At 36.3% G+C, this 16,343-nt stretch overlaps 1 protein-coding gene across 33 annotated transcripts in view; it reads left to right on the plus strand.

Annotated features, from left to right (window-relative positions):
* NRCAM (neuronal cell adhesion molecule) overlaps positions 1-16,343 on the plus strand; it is a 142,232-nt gene that overhangs the window by 63,389 nt on the left and 62,500 nt on the right. For 18 of the 33 annotated variants that reach the window (XM_041711441.2, XM_041711450.2, XM_072922113.1 and 15 more), the window contains 2 exons: positions 12,849-13,037; positions 15,219-15,236. In XM_041711441.2, the coding sequence (XP_041567375.2) occupies positions 12,947-13,037; positions 15,219-15,236 (109 nt within the window). In that variant the 5' untranslated portion in view covers positions 12,849-12,946. Of the gene's footprint in view, positions 1-1,834; positions 1,945-12,848; positions 13,038-15,218; positions 15,237-16,343 lie in introns of those variants that run through there. The other 15 variants (XM_041711456.2, XM_072922023.1, XM_072922106.1 and 12 more) reach the window with 4 other exon arrangements.

Consider the following 16,343-nt stretch of genomic DNA (forward strand, 5'->3'; position numbering starts at 1 on the left):
ATTTCAAATGTGAGAAAACTCTTCATGATATGAATCTTAAAGGAGACACAGATTTTTTCCTTTCTCTGCTATTCAGGTTTATAGGAAAAGTATTCATATGTCCTGCTGAAAATCTCTAAATATGTTGATGCCTATTTTCTGCTTTTTTTTCCCCCCACGAAGAGGAATCTTGCAATGGATTCTTTGCTCATTGCTGTCTAGTGACTACTGCTCAGGCAACCAACGTGATATAATCCCTTTGATAGATTTGATCCAATTCTGCATAAAACTCAGTGAAAAGTCCCAACAAAACAGAAAACCCCAACAAAACCCACAAATGTAGAAAACCTTAACACATTCCCCATACCACCATCCTTAGAACTTTTTATATGTCCTGAATGAAAAACATTGTTTTCATGCATTTAGAGATGAAAATTGATTTACCACTTTAAATTTGTCTCTGACAGGAAGCAAAGCTTTAAATTTTAAGTTAAATGTTGCCTGGCAAATTTGAACCTAACTGAATTGTAGAATATAGGTCTGAATTTAACATGTTGTTTAGGCTAGAAACTGGTGAACTACTTATCAAATGATTGCAGTGAAACAGCTTGAGTCAAGTTCCTGTAAGGAGAGAAGGAGGAGGACTAAGAGAGGGGCTGCCCTAATTTTGCAGCCTGGATTTGCCAGCCAGTCTCAGCTATTGTAACTGACTTCTGTGTGAGGGTATTATTGATTTGTTATTTTATTGTTCTGACAGTAAGAAAGGCCATGTCTCAAACCCTCTTCTTCAATATGAGGTAGACTGTTCTTATTCCAGGCCTGATTGAGGTTTTTTCCCTTGATGGGCTTTATTTCCCATCACGCTTTCTCTTCATACCTGGCTGCACTCAGCAGTATGGAGAATAGCTTTTCTACCAGTCTGGTGGTGCTGGCTAGCTCACAGGTTTTGTGAAGGAAGGAAAGGCAGCCCCTTTCTGTCTTCTAGAAGGAATGGTGCTTAGGGGAAATCAGGGTGAGGGAGGGAGAACATTCACAACTGCTTGTCTTGATTTCTTGCTCCTTTTTGGAAGTAGGCCCTCCAGTGCTGTAGTGTGCTCACATGGTGGCACGTTCATAAACATCAGGAACCTGCCTGGTGGGTAGAGTTGCCTTTTCGTTTGTGTATGTCCATGTGGTCTGTGAAACAATTCCCAGGAGCCCTACCTTAGGTTTCAACTTCTTCCCATAGATCATATGGAAAATTTGGTAAGACATCCCCATTTCCATATGTCTTGATTTCCAGAAGTACTGCTTTGAGATACATTATTCTTTTGAGTAAATCTGAATTGGGAATTGAAGCTAGGGAATAATGCCTGAAGGGAAGTTAAAGGTGAGACTGCAAACCAGCCTGGTTTCAGAGATGTAAGAATAGAAGATCAAAAATTACTTTCTTCCCTATGGTGCAGTAGTTTCTGCATGTCCTTACAGACCCAATTAAAATAACATTTGATTAAAATGAATACAACAAAGCACAGTTTTTAGTGGTGCTATATCTCTGGATAAATTTTAAAACCACCAAAATTTAATTATATATTAAAGATTAAAGAGTACTTTCTGATTTTAGTTATATTACAGTTTCTCTGGTGTATAAGCAGTAAGGCAATTTAATGTAAAATTAAAAATCCTGGGACAACAGCTTCTCTCTCAATTCAAATTAACATGTCTGAGAAAATAATTTTGGCCTTTAATGTTGATTTATAGCAAATTTTCATTCTTTGTGTGCTGAAATCCAAAACAATGTTATGCTATTATGGCTGTATTACTTGCAGGTGTTGCTTGAGAGTTGAGTGAGCAGTCCTTTGTATTTTCTTTGAAGGATCAATATTTCAAGATGTATGAAGGAGAAGGGTCTAACTGACAAGCTGCCTTGATACACTGTTATTCTAACTATGACTGGATTGACTGAAAATTGCCTCAAAGAGTAAGGTAATTTATAAAAACTATAAAGTGTAGCCAAGTGTTTGAAGTAATCAAAGTTAATGAGGAGTGATTTATTTTCACTTTTAAGATGCCTTCACTGTTATAGTTTCTTGAGTTTTCCTTTCTGAAATGTTCATATTTGATACTGCATTTGCATGAAAAAGTTGCATTAGATGTTACAACTGCAAAAAAGATTAGAGCTGGCAAAATTTAATGAAAAAAAATTTAATAGTTGTGAGAAGTTACTCTTAATGTACCCAGGTAATTGGAGAGAAATTGGTTTTCATTTTTTGTGTATGTCTAGAAATTGATCTAGAATTAGGAAAAGATGGTAGTTTGAAAAGAAGATAGATACATAATTATTAACTAGTGCCTTTTCCTGAAATAGGAATTAAATTCATTTCTGTGCTACCTCATTTCTCTGTGTAGACATACTTGTCATAACAAGCAAACAAAGCATATTACTTTGGAAGCCTCATTGGGTAATACAAATATTATATATGTATATATGTAATACGGCTCTTTTTATTTTTGAATCATTAAATGTCCTCATTCTCTATTGTGGATAATATATATGCTTATCAGTCTACCAGTACCAATTTACAGTCTGGTTTACAAGCTGTATACTGAAGTGCTTTTGCAGTACTAATGACAGAATTTCAATAATTTTTTTTGTTATTTTGGGATTTTGTATTGTGTTTGTCTCTTGCAATGCTCTTTTTCCTTCACCTTGAAGAATCTTTCTGTAATTCAATATTTAGTATTTTGTGGGAGGATGTCATATATGCTTAGAATAGTATTCATGTGAGAGAGAGAGTACTTCTAATGGAAAAAAGCTTTTTGTTAGCCATTGGTGTGACTGTCAGAACTATGATGAGCTTAATTTATACAGTAAAAAATACTATTCTTGCAATGTGTGCTGTTTGCATTTGAGATTGTGATGTAAAGGATAAATTAGTTTTAAAAAGTCAAAGAAAATAGTAGTGAACATGGCAATATGAAAGAAATTCCGTTTATCTCCTCAGTGGTATTATGAATGTGAAATTCAAATGATTCTGTGAACAATGTAAATTTTTACATCAAATTGTAATGTTTACTTACATAATGGATCTGAAGTCCTGGGTAAATTTTTTTTGTTTCATTAATGAATAGCATAGACATACAAAAAAAAAAAAAAAAAAAAAAAAAGCAAAAAAATGTTCCTAGTTAGAGAACAAACTGGATTAACTTCTTGATGAATAAATGAGCTTTTTTTACCCTTAAGGTTTAAATTAATGATTTTATAAAAAGGCATACTCAGGCTCTAGTGGTGGTCCTGGTGACCACCTGCCAAGTCGCTGCCATTCGCCACCACTCTCTGAGCCTAGCCATCCAGCCAGGCTTTTACGCAGCAAAGACTACGCCCATCCACGTCGGGGAGCCAGTTTCTCCAGGATAATGCTGTGGGAAACAGTATCAAAGTCTTTACTAAAGTCTAGTAGACAACATTTACAGCCTTTCCCTCATCCACTAAGTGGGTCACCTTGTCATACAAGAAGCTCAGGTTGCTCAAGCAGAGCCTGCTTTTCCTAAATCCCTGTTGGCTGGTCCTGAACCCCTGGTTGTCCTGTATGATGCATGATGGCACTCAAGATGATCTACTCCATGAACTTCCAGTTCCAGACATTGATGAGGTCCCCTATCAGTTGTCTGTTCTCAAGGCTGAACGGGCCCAGCTCCCTCAGCCTTGACATGTAAGAGAGATGCTCCAGCCCCTTAATCATCTTTGTCTCCTTCTATGGGACATGCTCCAGGAGCTTCCATGTCTGTCTTATCCTGAGGAGCCCAGAAATGGACAAAGCACTCCAGAGGTGGCCTCACTAGGGCTGGGCAGAGGTTCAAGGGAAAAAAAAAAAAAAAGAAAAAGGTAGCAGAGAAAAAAAGAAAACTTGAATTCCAGCCTTCCCTGCTTTATTTTAGCTATAGAATTTAGGTGTCCAGTGATGTAAGAATCACTTCAGAAATCACTTTCAAAGAATCTTGAAACAGGCAAGTTCTTTCTAACCATTGTTAGGGCACTATTCACCCCTGCACATATGATCCTCAGCAACATTCCCAAGTGTAGTGACCTGGGTATGAAACACACCACAACACTGGTGGTATCTGCAAGCAAATTATAAGTTGGTTCGTTTACTTAGGTCTCACCTAATTCTGTTGGGAGCAGTGGCAGCATGAATTAGTGCTGTATAAAACAGGAACAGACTTGATTTTGCACAGCTAGAATTATTGTGAAGATTATCAACTCTCACTTTTGGAGAGAAAGGCAAGAATATTTCTATAGTGTTGAAGTGTTTGTGTCACAGTTCTCTGTTCCTTTCAGTTTTTAAGGGTGGGCAGATAACAGATGTAACTTCTTTAACAGTATTATTTAAAATTAAATGAGCAAACAGGCTAACTTTTAGCTGTTAAATAGGTGTTGCACATAGATGGCTAGTCCCCAACCTTCATCACCAAAAAATGTACCCAGGGCGGCTAGCTGGAGTCTGTACAGTTTGTTCCCTCTGCACTGTTTACCCTCCATTGTTCCTGTACTTTTTAGGGTTTTAAATCTGACAGAATGCCTTAGTCCTCAGTTTCTGGCAATGCCCCTGTTCTGAGTGACCTCCTCTTTAGCATAACTATTCCAGCATTTCATGCTAATATTAGTGGCTTCTGCTCAACTTCCCCAAGTAGAGTTGGGGAAGTTGAATCTGTGAATCAGATTCTGATCTTTTACACAGTATGGTTTTCTCAAGATTATCTCCAGGATTGCACAAATACTTCTGGACATCAGTGCTTTTGGGGTGAGCTGTAGGGATGCAAAGAGGATAATTAACCAGTGTAATACAGAGTGTGTTACCTTCTCATTAGGTATCTCTTTGAAACTGCTGCACTGAATTCTGATGGGTAGAAAAAATTAGCAAAATAGAAAAAACATCTGTTTCATCACATCTCCCAGGCAAATAAATTAATATTTCAGGGAGTGTTTCAGCTGAGCTATATTTTTATGCTCCTTGCATATTTACAAGGAACTAAGCTGAGAGTCTTCAGGGTATGGCTTCACTTACCACTTCACTATGGTATGTCTATCAAAGCAGGCTGATGATACAATGATTTTTTTTTTTCTTATAAGTACTGTTTTGTTCTATTGCAAAACCTTTCAGAGGGAAAGAGATGGGCTACTTGAAAATGTTTGTCTTGCTGAAGTTTGTGCTGAATTATTTGTACTTAAGGAGCAACGAGATCATTTGCATGCTCCAAAAGTGTCAAAGCGTGAAGAACTATCCTAATGACACCATCATCTACGTACCTGTTTTTACCATCCATGAGCTGTAAAAATGTGTTTTCTTAGTTTATTTTCTCTCACTTACTCTGAATTCTTTCTAACTTACTGAAAATTTTAATGGTTAAGCAGAATTCTTTCCTCTCTTTGATCCCCATATTTAGTGATTTTCTTCAAGCCAAACTATGAAAGTTACGTTTTCACTCCCTCTTTTGTAGACTCATGGTCTTCAGCAGATTTGCAGTAGCACTCAATTCAAACATCTTAATCAAGTCTTTGAAAGATGGTAAAGTATGTATCCATGCATAAGAGATGATGTGTACTTGTTCAGGCTGTAAAGGACTGGTGAAATAAATGCCACTATACCATTAGTTTTATGCTCCATTCCATCACTTTTATGTGAGGGGATTAAAAAGGTAAAAGAATCTGAATCCAGTCAAGTATTTAGGACACCAGAAAGAATCCAACCAAGACTGAGACATCTGTTTAAATTTGCAATACAAATGTGCTGTTCAGATGCTGATTTGATTCTAGAGGCATCTAAACTTGCCAGGCTTACTAGGCCTACCTACCTATTTGAGGGCTATCCACAGCTTTGCTTGACCATGTCTGTAGTCACACCAGCCAAAGCAGTTTATAATTTAAGATGAGCAGGATCAAAAAAGTAAGTGCTGCTCTGTTTAAATCCTCAAAAGGGCCAAATCCAATATAGGCCTTCAGGGAATATGTAAGACAACTTACATATTAAGCACAGATTAGCCTTGCTCCAGTGTTTTAAAAATCAACTCTAAGTGGCTGCTTTAAGGATTCAAGTCTGTGACACATGATTGAATTTACAAGCTTACCTGTCGCCCTTAATTAGTTATTTGACCTCTGTGTTTAGTTGTTTGGGATTTCCCCCCAATATTTTTGGTGCTCAATGATTGTATTTCTTGAGCAGACAGTTGAAATATGAGTGGTGTTTTTAAGAACCCCTATCTCAGCTTTTTTAGCTGTATCTCAGTGTTCATAGTGATTTACCAAAAAATCCAATTAGCAGCTATGAAATTTTAGGCATGTTCTCACGGCAGATGTGTTGGTCATTGCCATGGTAGAGACAAGCAGGCAAATATTTGGGTTTTTTTATAGGACCAAGTCTTAGAAACAGAAACATTGTTTTCTGATGTTGTCATATTATTTCAAGTAACACAATTAATTGGAAAAAAAATTATGATGCATCATATTGGGATAGAAAGCCTCTTTAGTCATACTAACCACTAGTAGATATTGAATAATACGTGTTGAAGATACATAATGTTATGTCATTGAGCAAGTCTAGGTGTCAGGGGCCTGTGAGCTCCAGAGGAGCCAGTGGGGAAGATATCTGTTTCACAGATTTTCATTTTTAATATATTCCTTAAGATTGGAAGATAGCTGGTGTTCTGCCCAGATTCAGAATAGACAAGCAGATTTAGCAGGGTAAATATAGCCTGATATAAATCACAGTGAACATATGGAAAAAGCTGATTGGGGACTCAGCTGATAGGGAATTAAAGGCCTGAGTAAAATTGATTCTGCTTAGAGTTTTATGGAAAGTAGAGCTTGTCAAACAAATGATTGACAAAAACTTGATTTTAATCTTTTAATATCTGGTAAAATTACAAGTTTGGTAAGATGATAGTGTAAAAGACTTTGAAAAGCATTTGACTTACTGCTGTGTGAAACTAATTAATACAAACATTAATTGAACTATGTAACAAAACAGACCAGACTTGGATGAATAACAAGCCAGTCGGCAGGGCTTAATATAGGATTGTCAGTAAAGATGTTTCAAGGACTAATTTGCTTTCTCCTAGTGGAAATCAGAGAGTGAGAGTAGAGAGACGGTAAATTGTGACATGATTATGGAAAGGAAGGAGACCACTATGAATGCTTAAGTGCATTCTCAGAGCCAAAACAGTAATGCTGAGTGTAATGGCAGTTCAAGAGTGTAACCAGGCTGATGTTTTTTGCTGTATATAGAACTGCTGAGAACATTTAGAGTGTGGCATACAAGGCCACCTGCCTTTGTCAAAATAGCTTTAAAATGGCTAAGTGCATGTAAACATCTAACCCTAATAAGTACCTGAAGCATCTGAATTAGTCCTGAGGAGATCTTGTTGAATTCAGGAGTTCTGTGTGCGTATTTTATTTTTCATCCAGTTCTCTTAAATGGATGTCCCTATACCATCTACAATGTAGCCAAATCCAAAGCAATGGAATTAAGCTTCATAAACAGATCACAGAAAATGATTTAGTATTTCCTAATGACTTTAAAGGATGGATTTATGTAAATTGTGTCAAATTAAAAACTTGGAGTAAAGCAGTGTGGTGTTTTCCAGAGTTCTAGAGGATGAGAAATAGTTCTTCTATGGTGTGCTTTTAGAAAGTTTTAAAAACTATTTCTTTTTATTGACACCTCTATTCAGACACTCTAAAGCTATGAGTCCTGTGGTAAGTTGATTAAGACCAGCTACCTGGAAATAGACCATAACTTGGATAATTTGCATCTAATAGGTAAGAGATGGATGGGGAAAGCAAAGCAGTGGGCACTTAATTGACTACAAGATTATTCAAGAGCAGAATTTTGAATACTACTCAGGTCTGTCAACACATACATAGGTGTTTAGTCTATTATGTTATACAACCTCCATAAAAACAGTTAGAATTATTCTTGTTAAATAGCATTATTTTTTCAAGTAGTGTTGTGTCCATGCCACTTAAGTAGTGTAATACTAAGTGCATTTCTATCTGTTTCTATTTGAAAGATTTTAATTAAATAGTTGTTTCTAATTAACATTTTTATGTGACCTATTATTGCAAATACTAGATAACCTAAAAAAGAAGTGTGATATTTTAAACCATTTGTTCAAAAATATTTTAATAATTTTATTAATACTTGCATAGTTAGCGTAGTTGTGTAAAACACATTAAGTCCTAAACACCTTTCATTAAGTTATAAGGGCATTTCAGTTGTCCTCAAAAGCAAGCATTTTGTGCTTTTTGATTATAATCTGCAATATTATTTTTTTAATGTACAAATCATTAAATACATTTATGGCATTTGAAATTTATTTTCATGTTTCTGCAGATATAAGACTGCTATGCAACAGATTTCCTTGAGAACTTTATTTTTGGTATATTCTAATTATATCTGTCTTTCACTGTGAGAAAAAAATATAAGCATCAGACAAATGAAGCGGAGGAAGTTTTTTGCAAAGTAATAATTTTTCTCTAATCTCTCCAGTGTCTAACTTGTTCTGCATGAATTCAATCATGTCTATATGGAAGATAATGATTTTTTTTTCCCTAATGTGTATGAAATATTCTAGTTTTTCTGTCTTGCAATTTAATAACCCTTTCACATTTCTTGACCTTGGTTTCCATTCACATTTCTAGAGACCTTTTGCCTTAAAAATAATGTAATTAAGTAGAAATGCATAATCAGTGAATCTCTGTGAAACAGTGTTATGTTTAGAAAATACTGTCTAACATTGCACTAGGTTGAATTTCAGTAAACACACTTCCTTATGCTCTTCCATCCTAAAAAAGAAAGATTGCAGCTACACTTACAAGGAAATGAAGCATGTTGTATGCTTCTGCTGAAGATAGCTAGGGGAAAAGTGTGTCCTCTCCGTCATTTAGAGCCTCAATTGACTCAGTTTTGAGGTGTCAATTGATAGTGTGTCTGTCTGTATTAATATTCCAAATAGAAATCAGTATTACTCAGTACTGGTACAGTATAGTAAAATATCCTCTATGTGTACATGCATGGGTGTTTGCTCTACAGTCATGGATACTGTTCAGTTGTTAACACTCTCTTTGGCAAATACTGACCTGATCCAATTGTAATTCTACAATGCCTAGAGATGATCCAGGGAGTATTAGAGTGAGTAGGTAGGATGGATACTCCTTCAGAGGGGAAGGGTGTAACCCATGATGTACCAGTATTTTCTCCCAAGTAGCAAGCAAAAGGACAAGAGGGAACAGTCTCAAATTGCTCCAGAGAAGGTTTAGATTAAATGTTAGGAAAAATTTCTTTACCAAAACAATTATCAAACACTGGAACAGGCTTCTCAGGGAAGTGAATACCTCATCCCTGCAGGTGTTTAAACACATGTAGCTGTGGCACTTAGAAACATAGTGAACTGTCAAACTTGGCAGTGATATGCTGATAGCTAGGTTTGATGATCTTAAAGGTCTTTTCCAACCTTAACAATTCTGTAATTCATTTGCTCTTGAGGTCTTAACATTGAGGAGATCCTTGTCCCTTTATAGTGACAAAAGGAATCCTGAATTCTGCCTTCCAAATTATCCCTTGCATATACATGTAGGTTTTCCTAGCACCTTCAGTGTTCGTGATGTATCTGGTTTTGCTGTTTATGGCCAAATGGTCCCAGGGAAGAGACCACTGGGAACCCACTGTGTTTTGATCTTCTGCCATATAGTCTACCTCAGGCTCACCTCAGGTGCCTTCATTCTTCTAATTGTGGCTTTCTATGGGTCATTTTTAAAAAGCAGTTGTTTGTTTGGCTTTTTTTTTTTTCCAAATGAAAAAAAGGTCTATGTCTCTCACTTGATCCTGGTTCTTTTGTAATACATAAATACAACCCTTTTGAAATTACACTTTGTTATTAAATACTATTGCACTTGCTTATGTATTTTCATTTAACTCTACTCCTGTTTGCTATCCCATAGCTTCAACCCTTAGTCCATGTTGTTAGTCACAATCAGCATCTCATCAAGAAGCACAGAAGACATAACAAGTGACATTTTGTTAGGTACATAGGAGGTATGCAGGTATAGAAAATCTTGGTTTTTACACATTTCTGGGTAAACTCCTGAAGAAACTGTCACAATATATGTGTTTTCCTATGAGAAGGGTAGGAAAAATGTCTCAGTTACAAGACATTGTAAATAAATTATCTGGAGAAAAAGGCAATCTGCTGTATAAATATTTCAAGTTTTGCAGTTGAAGCCTTTACATTGATCTGCGCTTAGAGGCCTGCCCTGATTTTGTAGCAGATAATGTTATATCAAAGCAATGTTTAGTTCTACATAGCAGCTGTTGTATTCATACTAAATTATGCCAGATGTAATCTTGAGTATATTCAACAAGAGCAGCCAGTTGTGCTGACATATCTAAAATCATTTTCAGTAATATTTTATCACAAACTCTTAGCCTTAAGGTGCATTGGCTCTCTGAGGTTGAATTCCCATATTATATCCAAACATCCCAGCAGCAGATTCAATAGGTATCCTACTGGAACTTTGCAGTAACAGAGGTAGACAATATGAGACAGTTTCTCAAGAGTATTACTTTCCCAATCATTTTAATTGCCCCTGCCTGATTCAACAGTGCTTGTGTATTCATTTGTACTTGTTCAAAGCAAATGCAATTTAATTTTACACTACTCTCAAATCACTGCAAGACTCATTTTACATGTTGAAAGAACAAGACAATAAAGTGGATAATCAGGTTTTCAGGGTTTTGTAAGGAGAACTGAAAAGTTTCATGGAGAAGAAACAATAGAAGTTAAGGTTCACTTGCATAATACTTCAAGTATCCTGTAAATCCCAGGTCATTGCACAGAGAGGGCACTTTGATAATTGTGGTGATACTGTAATGAGGAGACATAAAGATCAGGAGAACAGTGGGGGAGAACCTAGTTTAACTGGAGAAGAGCAGACAGCTGCAGTTGCTGTAATAAAATCAGCTTTTCTGGAGAGCACTTCATTGCAAGAAACATGCTGGAGTGTTCTCAGGCACTCTTGACAGAAGCTCTACTCCTTCCCCTTGCTCACTGCAGCAGGAGCATAGAAAACTGTATATGCCAAAATGGGATGGAGAAAACACTTCTCACCTTTCCCAGCTCAACCCCCAGCAATTTAGGGTGCTCATTTAAAATGTAGGAAAGTTCAGTTTGTTTTTCTAGGAAAGTCTGAGTATTTTTCATGTTTTCCTGCTACATATCTGAACCCCTTTCTGAGTATTTTGTAGGTTAGCATGACACCTTGTCTGCTTGTGCAGCTCCAATTTGTATAAGTAATTATGCAAAGGCCAGCACTATGGTGTCCTCTCTTCTGATGATTTTTTTTTGTAAATTTTCTAGTCTGCTATGATAAATAATTAGTTGTTACATTATGGTGTGCAGTCCTAGAGATAGTTTGGAAACAAAAATCGGTTTTACAGATAGTGACAGTAAGGATCAGGGAGTTTTATGTCCTAGGTTATGATGAGAAGTAGAGCTCCATGCCTCAGTTCTAGTTTCTAATTCCAGTCTGTGCTCAGAGGACTGTACAAAGAGAAAAATAATTTACAGAAGCAATTAAGAGGCATAATTTCTTCTGTAATGTGAAATTGAGGGAAATTCTTACCACAGACTTGTTTAAGTAACTTCAGCAAGCACAAACGACTCTTAATTTAACATTCCTAAAGCAGCTGCTTCTTTGCAACTTTAACTCCTTGTGGACTGGATAGCTTTGTGTTTCATATCTGTAGCCAGAGTTGAGCAAGTGTTCTCTTCAAGGTGAATTAATGCTGATCACTGTGAACTTTCTGATCCATCTGGGAAGTACTTTCTTGGTGGATGTTCATTTATTGAGAATGCATTGTGCAAGCACCGTTTGGATTTCTAGGGCTGCATAGATCTTTGTAGGTCACTGGTGATGCTGATGAGGCTTGCAGGGAGCTAGTTTTAACTCCTCCAGCATTCTTCTCAGCTAGAGATTGGTCCTGAATGCAGAAAATAAGGAGGGAACCAGAATCATTCTGCATGGCTAATGTGATCTCTCATGCTTGGCTGAGGGGGGAAATCTAGCACATTTCAAAGAGCAGATTTCCCTTAAGTTTCTTTTCCGACAGTTCGCCACATGTGAAAGGAGGAGAAAAGTGTTTGAGAATATGCTGACAATTACATTTTGGTTTCAGGCTAGAAATGACAAAATATTTTGATGTTATATATTTTGAGAGGAATCAGATACCCAGAAATAGGAGCCTAGGTACAGTACACATGGTAGAACCGTAGCACCTTCATGAAGTCTTGTGTATTCAGTCTACAGCTGTCTTATTAGAAAGAGTTCCAAAGTGGGGACAAGTTGGGATACCTAACTCAAAGCTGCAGAAAGATTCCACAGTTTACTTAGCAAATTCATGGCTTGGCATGTCTTCATTGGAGCAGATGCCTACAATGCCTCTTTCCAAGGATGGTGCAGGGTGCTTGAAGGAAAGACTAGGTGGGCATTCAGAGCTTTAATCCTCTAAATCTACTTCAGAGGACTGTTATCGTTAGTATATACTCATTTTTTAACTAGATGGTTTGACTGATGCTTTATCCTTCTTAGGAGAGGCACTTGTATTTCCGTTCAATAAGGTTATAGGAGTTCTTCGCTAGCTTCTTTAGGAAAGTGTTATGATCTAGGTGACCTAAGAATTTGTGAATTTCTTGGGTTTCAGTAGAACACATGGTGTAACTCTTATCTTTAGATATAGTATTTAGACTGCTTGTGTTTCATAATATTATTAAGACGCATGTGATCATTCAACTCTCCACTCTATCTGCATATCGTTATTTTGTTTTTTATTTATCAGGTTTCTTGTCTATACGTACATATCTACTGCAAGCTATCTAGTCTTACGAAGTTGAACTTCATTCTTCAAGTGTGATTTACTCAGTTCAGCCTAAAATCATGATGAAAAAGATGAGCATACCTACAAGCAAAGCTTCCCTGGTCCTCTTTCTGTGCCAAATTATTTCTGCACTGGATGTACCTCTTGACTGTAAGTATTAACCTGATAAATAAGTGCAGAATAATGGAAGATTAATTAAATAATTTATGTAGGAAGCTGAAGATAACTCCCACATGGAGCTAAAAATAGAATGTGTTCGGTCACTTCAATCAGTGAAGTGAATATTTCCACTGACTTACTGAAGATGTTCAAACCCTGTGCATATAAAATGAGTTACATTGTTCAGTTGAGGAGGCTTAACACAGGATTCTCACAGAATCGTACTTACACTTCAGTGATACACATTGTTTGATCCAAGTGAAGAAGGCCAGAAAAGCCCTGCTAAATGCTAATTATTTGTGAAATTAAGATCATATTGATAATTTTCTAAAAATCCCAGGACAGTTCCTAGTGGCCGTAAACAATCACCCTTGCCTTCAGAGAAGAGTTCCCAGGAGCTGATGTGAGAGTTAGTAAAAAAATTCAAATACCTAAAATTCAGACACTCAAAGCATCTTATTTTTTGATGCAAAAGGGTAAGTAAGGCTGTTTGATTTCTTAAGCAGTGCCTGAAAACAGTTAAGAACTTTACTAAAAAATGTGTTGGAAATGTGCTGAGCAGGGAACTCCAGCATTAACACATGAGGAAATATCTGGAGGAGGGGAAATCTCAAGACCTGAAGTTTTTGTCTAATATATGACTTTGTTAGTGGGGAATCTTGAAGGTAGCAGTCCATGCTGAGAAGGAAGCAATGGTAGCTTCTGCATTTTACATTCTCAATAGCTAATTTTCTTAACCTACTCATGTTTCATGTTGCTGTTTTCTTTCTAAGATAAACATGACCACTTTTTTCAGAATTCAGTGAACCATGTTGCACATCTCAGTGATGATTCATTTGTTAAACTAATTTTCAGGGAAGAGAACATTAGGGATGGTGTTTAATTGATGGATTAATTCATCAGTAAATTTGCCTGTGATTCTAATCTGCATGGTTTTCTTTACCCCTGTGGTTTTGATACCTTCCTAATTTCCAGAAATGCATGTTTTTCTTTAATAATCATTGGCGTACATTGCAAGTGCTTTGGTGTCTTTTATTTTACAAGCCAATCGAACCAATGACCTGTATTTCTGTAACAAAATCAATATATCTGAATCACATTCAACTTGCTGTGGGTTAAAGAAGGCTTTGAAAGTTTAATGAATAAATGAATGTGTTAGTTTCAAAACTTAATTTTTCTCTTTAAACATCTTTACAGGCTATAATGTCTTAAATCTATCTTGTAGTTTAGCAACTAATATAAATTCTGCACCTCTTAAATATCACTATCTTAAGAGCAAGATAATGGGTTAATATACAATGATTTATAAGCTTATAAATAAGCTTTCATAAATAATTATGAGAATGGTCTCTGGGAGAGCACCACAAAGGAAGGACTTAGATTTTTTGTGGGTCTGAGTACCAACATAGAGAATACCCTGATGGTGAGAACATACTTGATTATTTGAATATTTAGGTTTCATCCAGGTTAGAAATTCATATTCAGAGCAAGTTCACTAGTTCCTAGTCAGTGTCTTCTCAAAGCAGGCCAGGAATGACTGAAAATGGAGCGGACTCAGGGACATTTGGCCTATTGATGAAGAGACGTGTTCGTGCAAAATGCTGGAATTAAGCAATAAAGATCTGAGAGCTAAGATGAATATTTTTTTTTGTTTACTTATTTTTCAAACCAAAAAGGGTTGCAAATCTGTTTAGTAGATTTAGGTGCTTTTGTCTTTACAAGAGTAATTTTAGCCTGAAGCATTCTCTTTGTTCTTCCATGTGATGATATGGATGGATTGATTTTGACTGCAGCATGAGTGTAGTGCACTCCATTAATTCTGATTTGCTGTTGTCTCCTCAGTATTAGTGTTTTATGTCCTTGCAAAAGCCAAATCACATAGCATGGTTGCCTTTAAAAAGTCAACACTTCAGGAAAGTTTCTCATGCCAAAAGCTTTAAGATAAATGTAGTAATATCTGACACAATGAAAACTGTGGTTAGAATTCCAGGCATTGCTGCATGGGTTGCAGTGCTGAATGTTTTAAAAGTTTTCTTTTTAATGGTGACCAATGTACTTGTCAGAGATACTTACCTTCCCTCTCAAAATTGCTAATTTTCTCTTTACTAACGAATGTTTCTCTTTAATCTCCATTTGTCCATTCAACTGCTGATTCTGATGTGGGAATAAAAGCAAAACTTCTAGAAGAATGTAAGTTACTCTTCGCTAAAAACAGGCTGTGTGCTGGTGAAAATTAATACAGATTGTGTTGCAAATTTAATTTGCAGTCAAAAAATGTGTGATTCTTACATCTTGTTGATAATTTGGTTTGCTGTATCTAGATGTTTTGTGCATGCAGTGTTCAGAAAATACTTCTGTACATAAAATAACATTATGATATTCTGAATAAATTAATGGTGTGTTTTTTGATGGTGTGCTATTTGGACGTTAAAATCTTCACTCAATATCAGCATGTGAAGTATTTTATTACTACTTTCAGGAGTAAATATATTTGATAAAAAATAAATTTATTGGAATATATGTACTTTTGTACCAATTTACGTATCTCATGTGGACATATTTTTATATCCACAGTGGATTTAGCTTTTTAAGTAGAATTCATATTGTATGGGTTCTAACTTAGCTTTAGTTTTATGGTTAATTTAATCAGTTTTAAGTGCAGTCCATAACACAGGAGTGGAGATTTCAGGTCTTTGATATGCATCAGGTGGAATATCCTATAGGTTGGGCAGTGTTTGTGTCATATCCTTTTTCAGAATATATTTTCTTTTCCCAAGGGAGCGTCTGACATTCTCTGAACCTGAGAAATGCCTCTGAGAGGGAAAAGGACTGCCTTCAAGTACTCCTAAAGAAATACACATGAAGGCTTCATGTAAAAATGTTGCCTTCCTCTTTCAAGGATTTTTCCCTGTGCAGTGAGGAGCAGAACCCAGTTGTCCATGGCTTGTTCTGTTCTGCTTGGCTGCTGTGTTTTGTTATGATTCCATGATCTGATTTCTTTTCCTCACTGTTTATTGTAGGTGGGGTTATACAGACAGGTACCTCTCTCTGTGCAAAGGAGTACTTAATATGCAATGGTATCCTTAAGGAAGACTTAAAAATCCCAGTTGTAGAATTTTAACTGTCTAGAGTGATGCATAAGAACTCAGCTAACTCTAATGATTGAGATATTTTGTTCCAGTGGCTAGAAATTATCCCAAAGCACAAGCAAAGGGTATTGCTGGATTTACAGCACTGAGACAGGCATATTATGGGCATGTTATTAAACAGGTTTATTTAGGTTACACTAAACTATAA

Source organism: Taeniopygia guttata, chromosome 1A (assembly GCF_048771995.1).
Source record: "Taeniopygia guttata chromosome 1A, bTaeGut7.mat, whole genome shotgun sequence".
Taxonomy (NCBI): Eukaryota; Metazoa; Chordata; class Aves; order Passeriformes; family Estrildidae; genus Taeniopygia; species Taeniopygia guttata.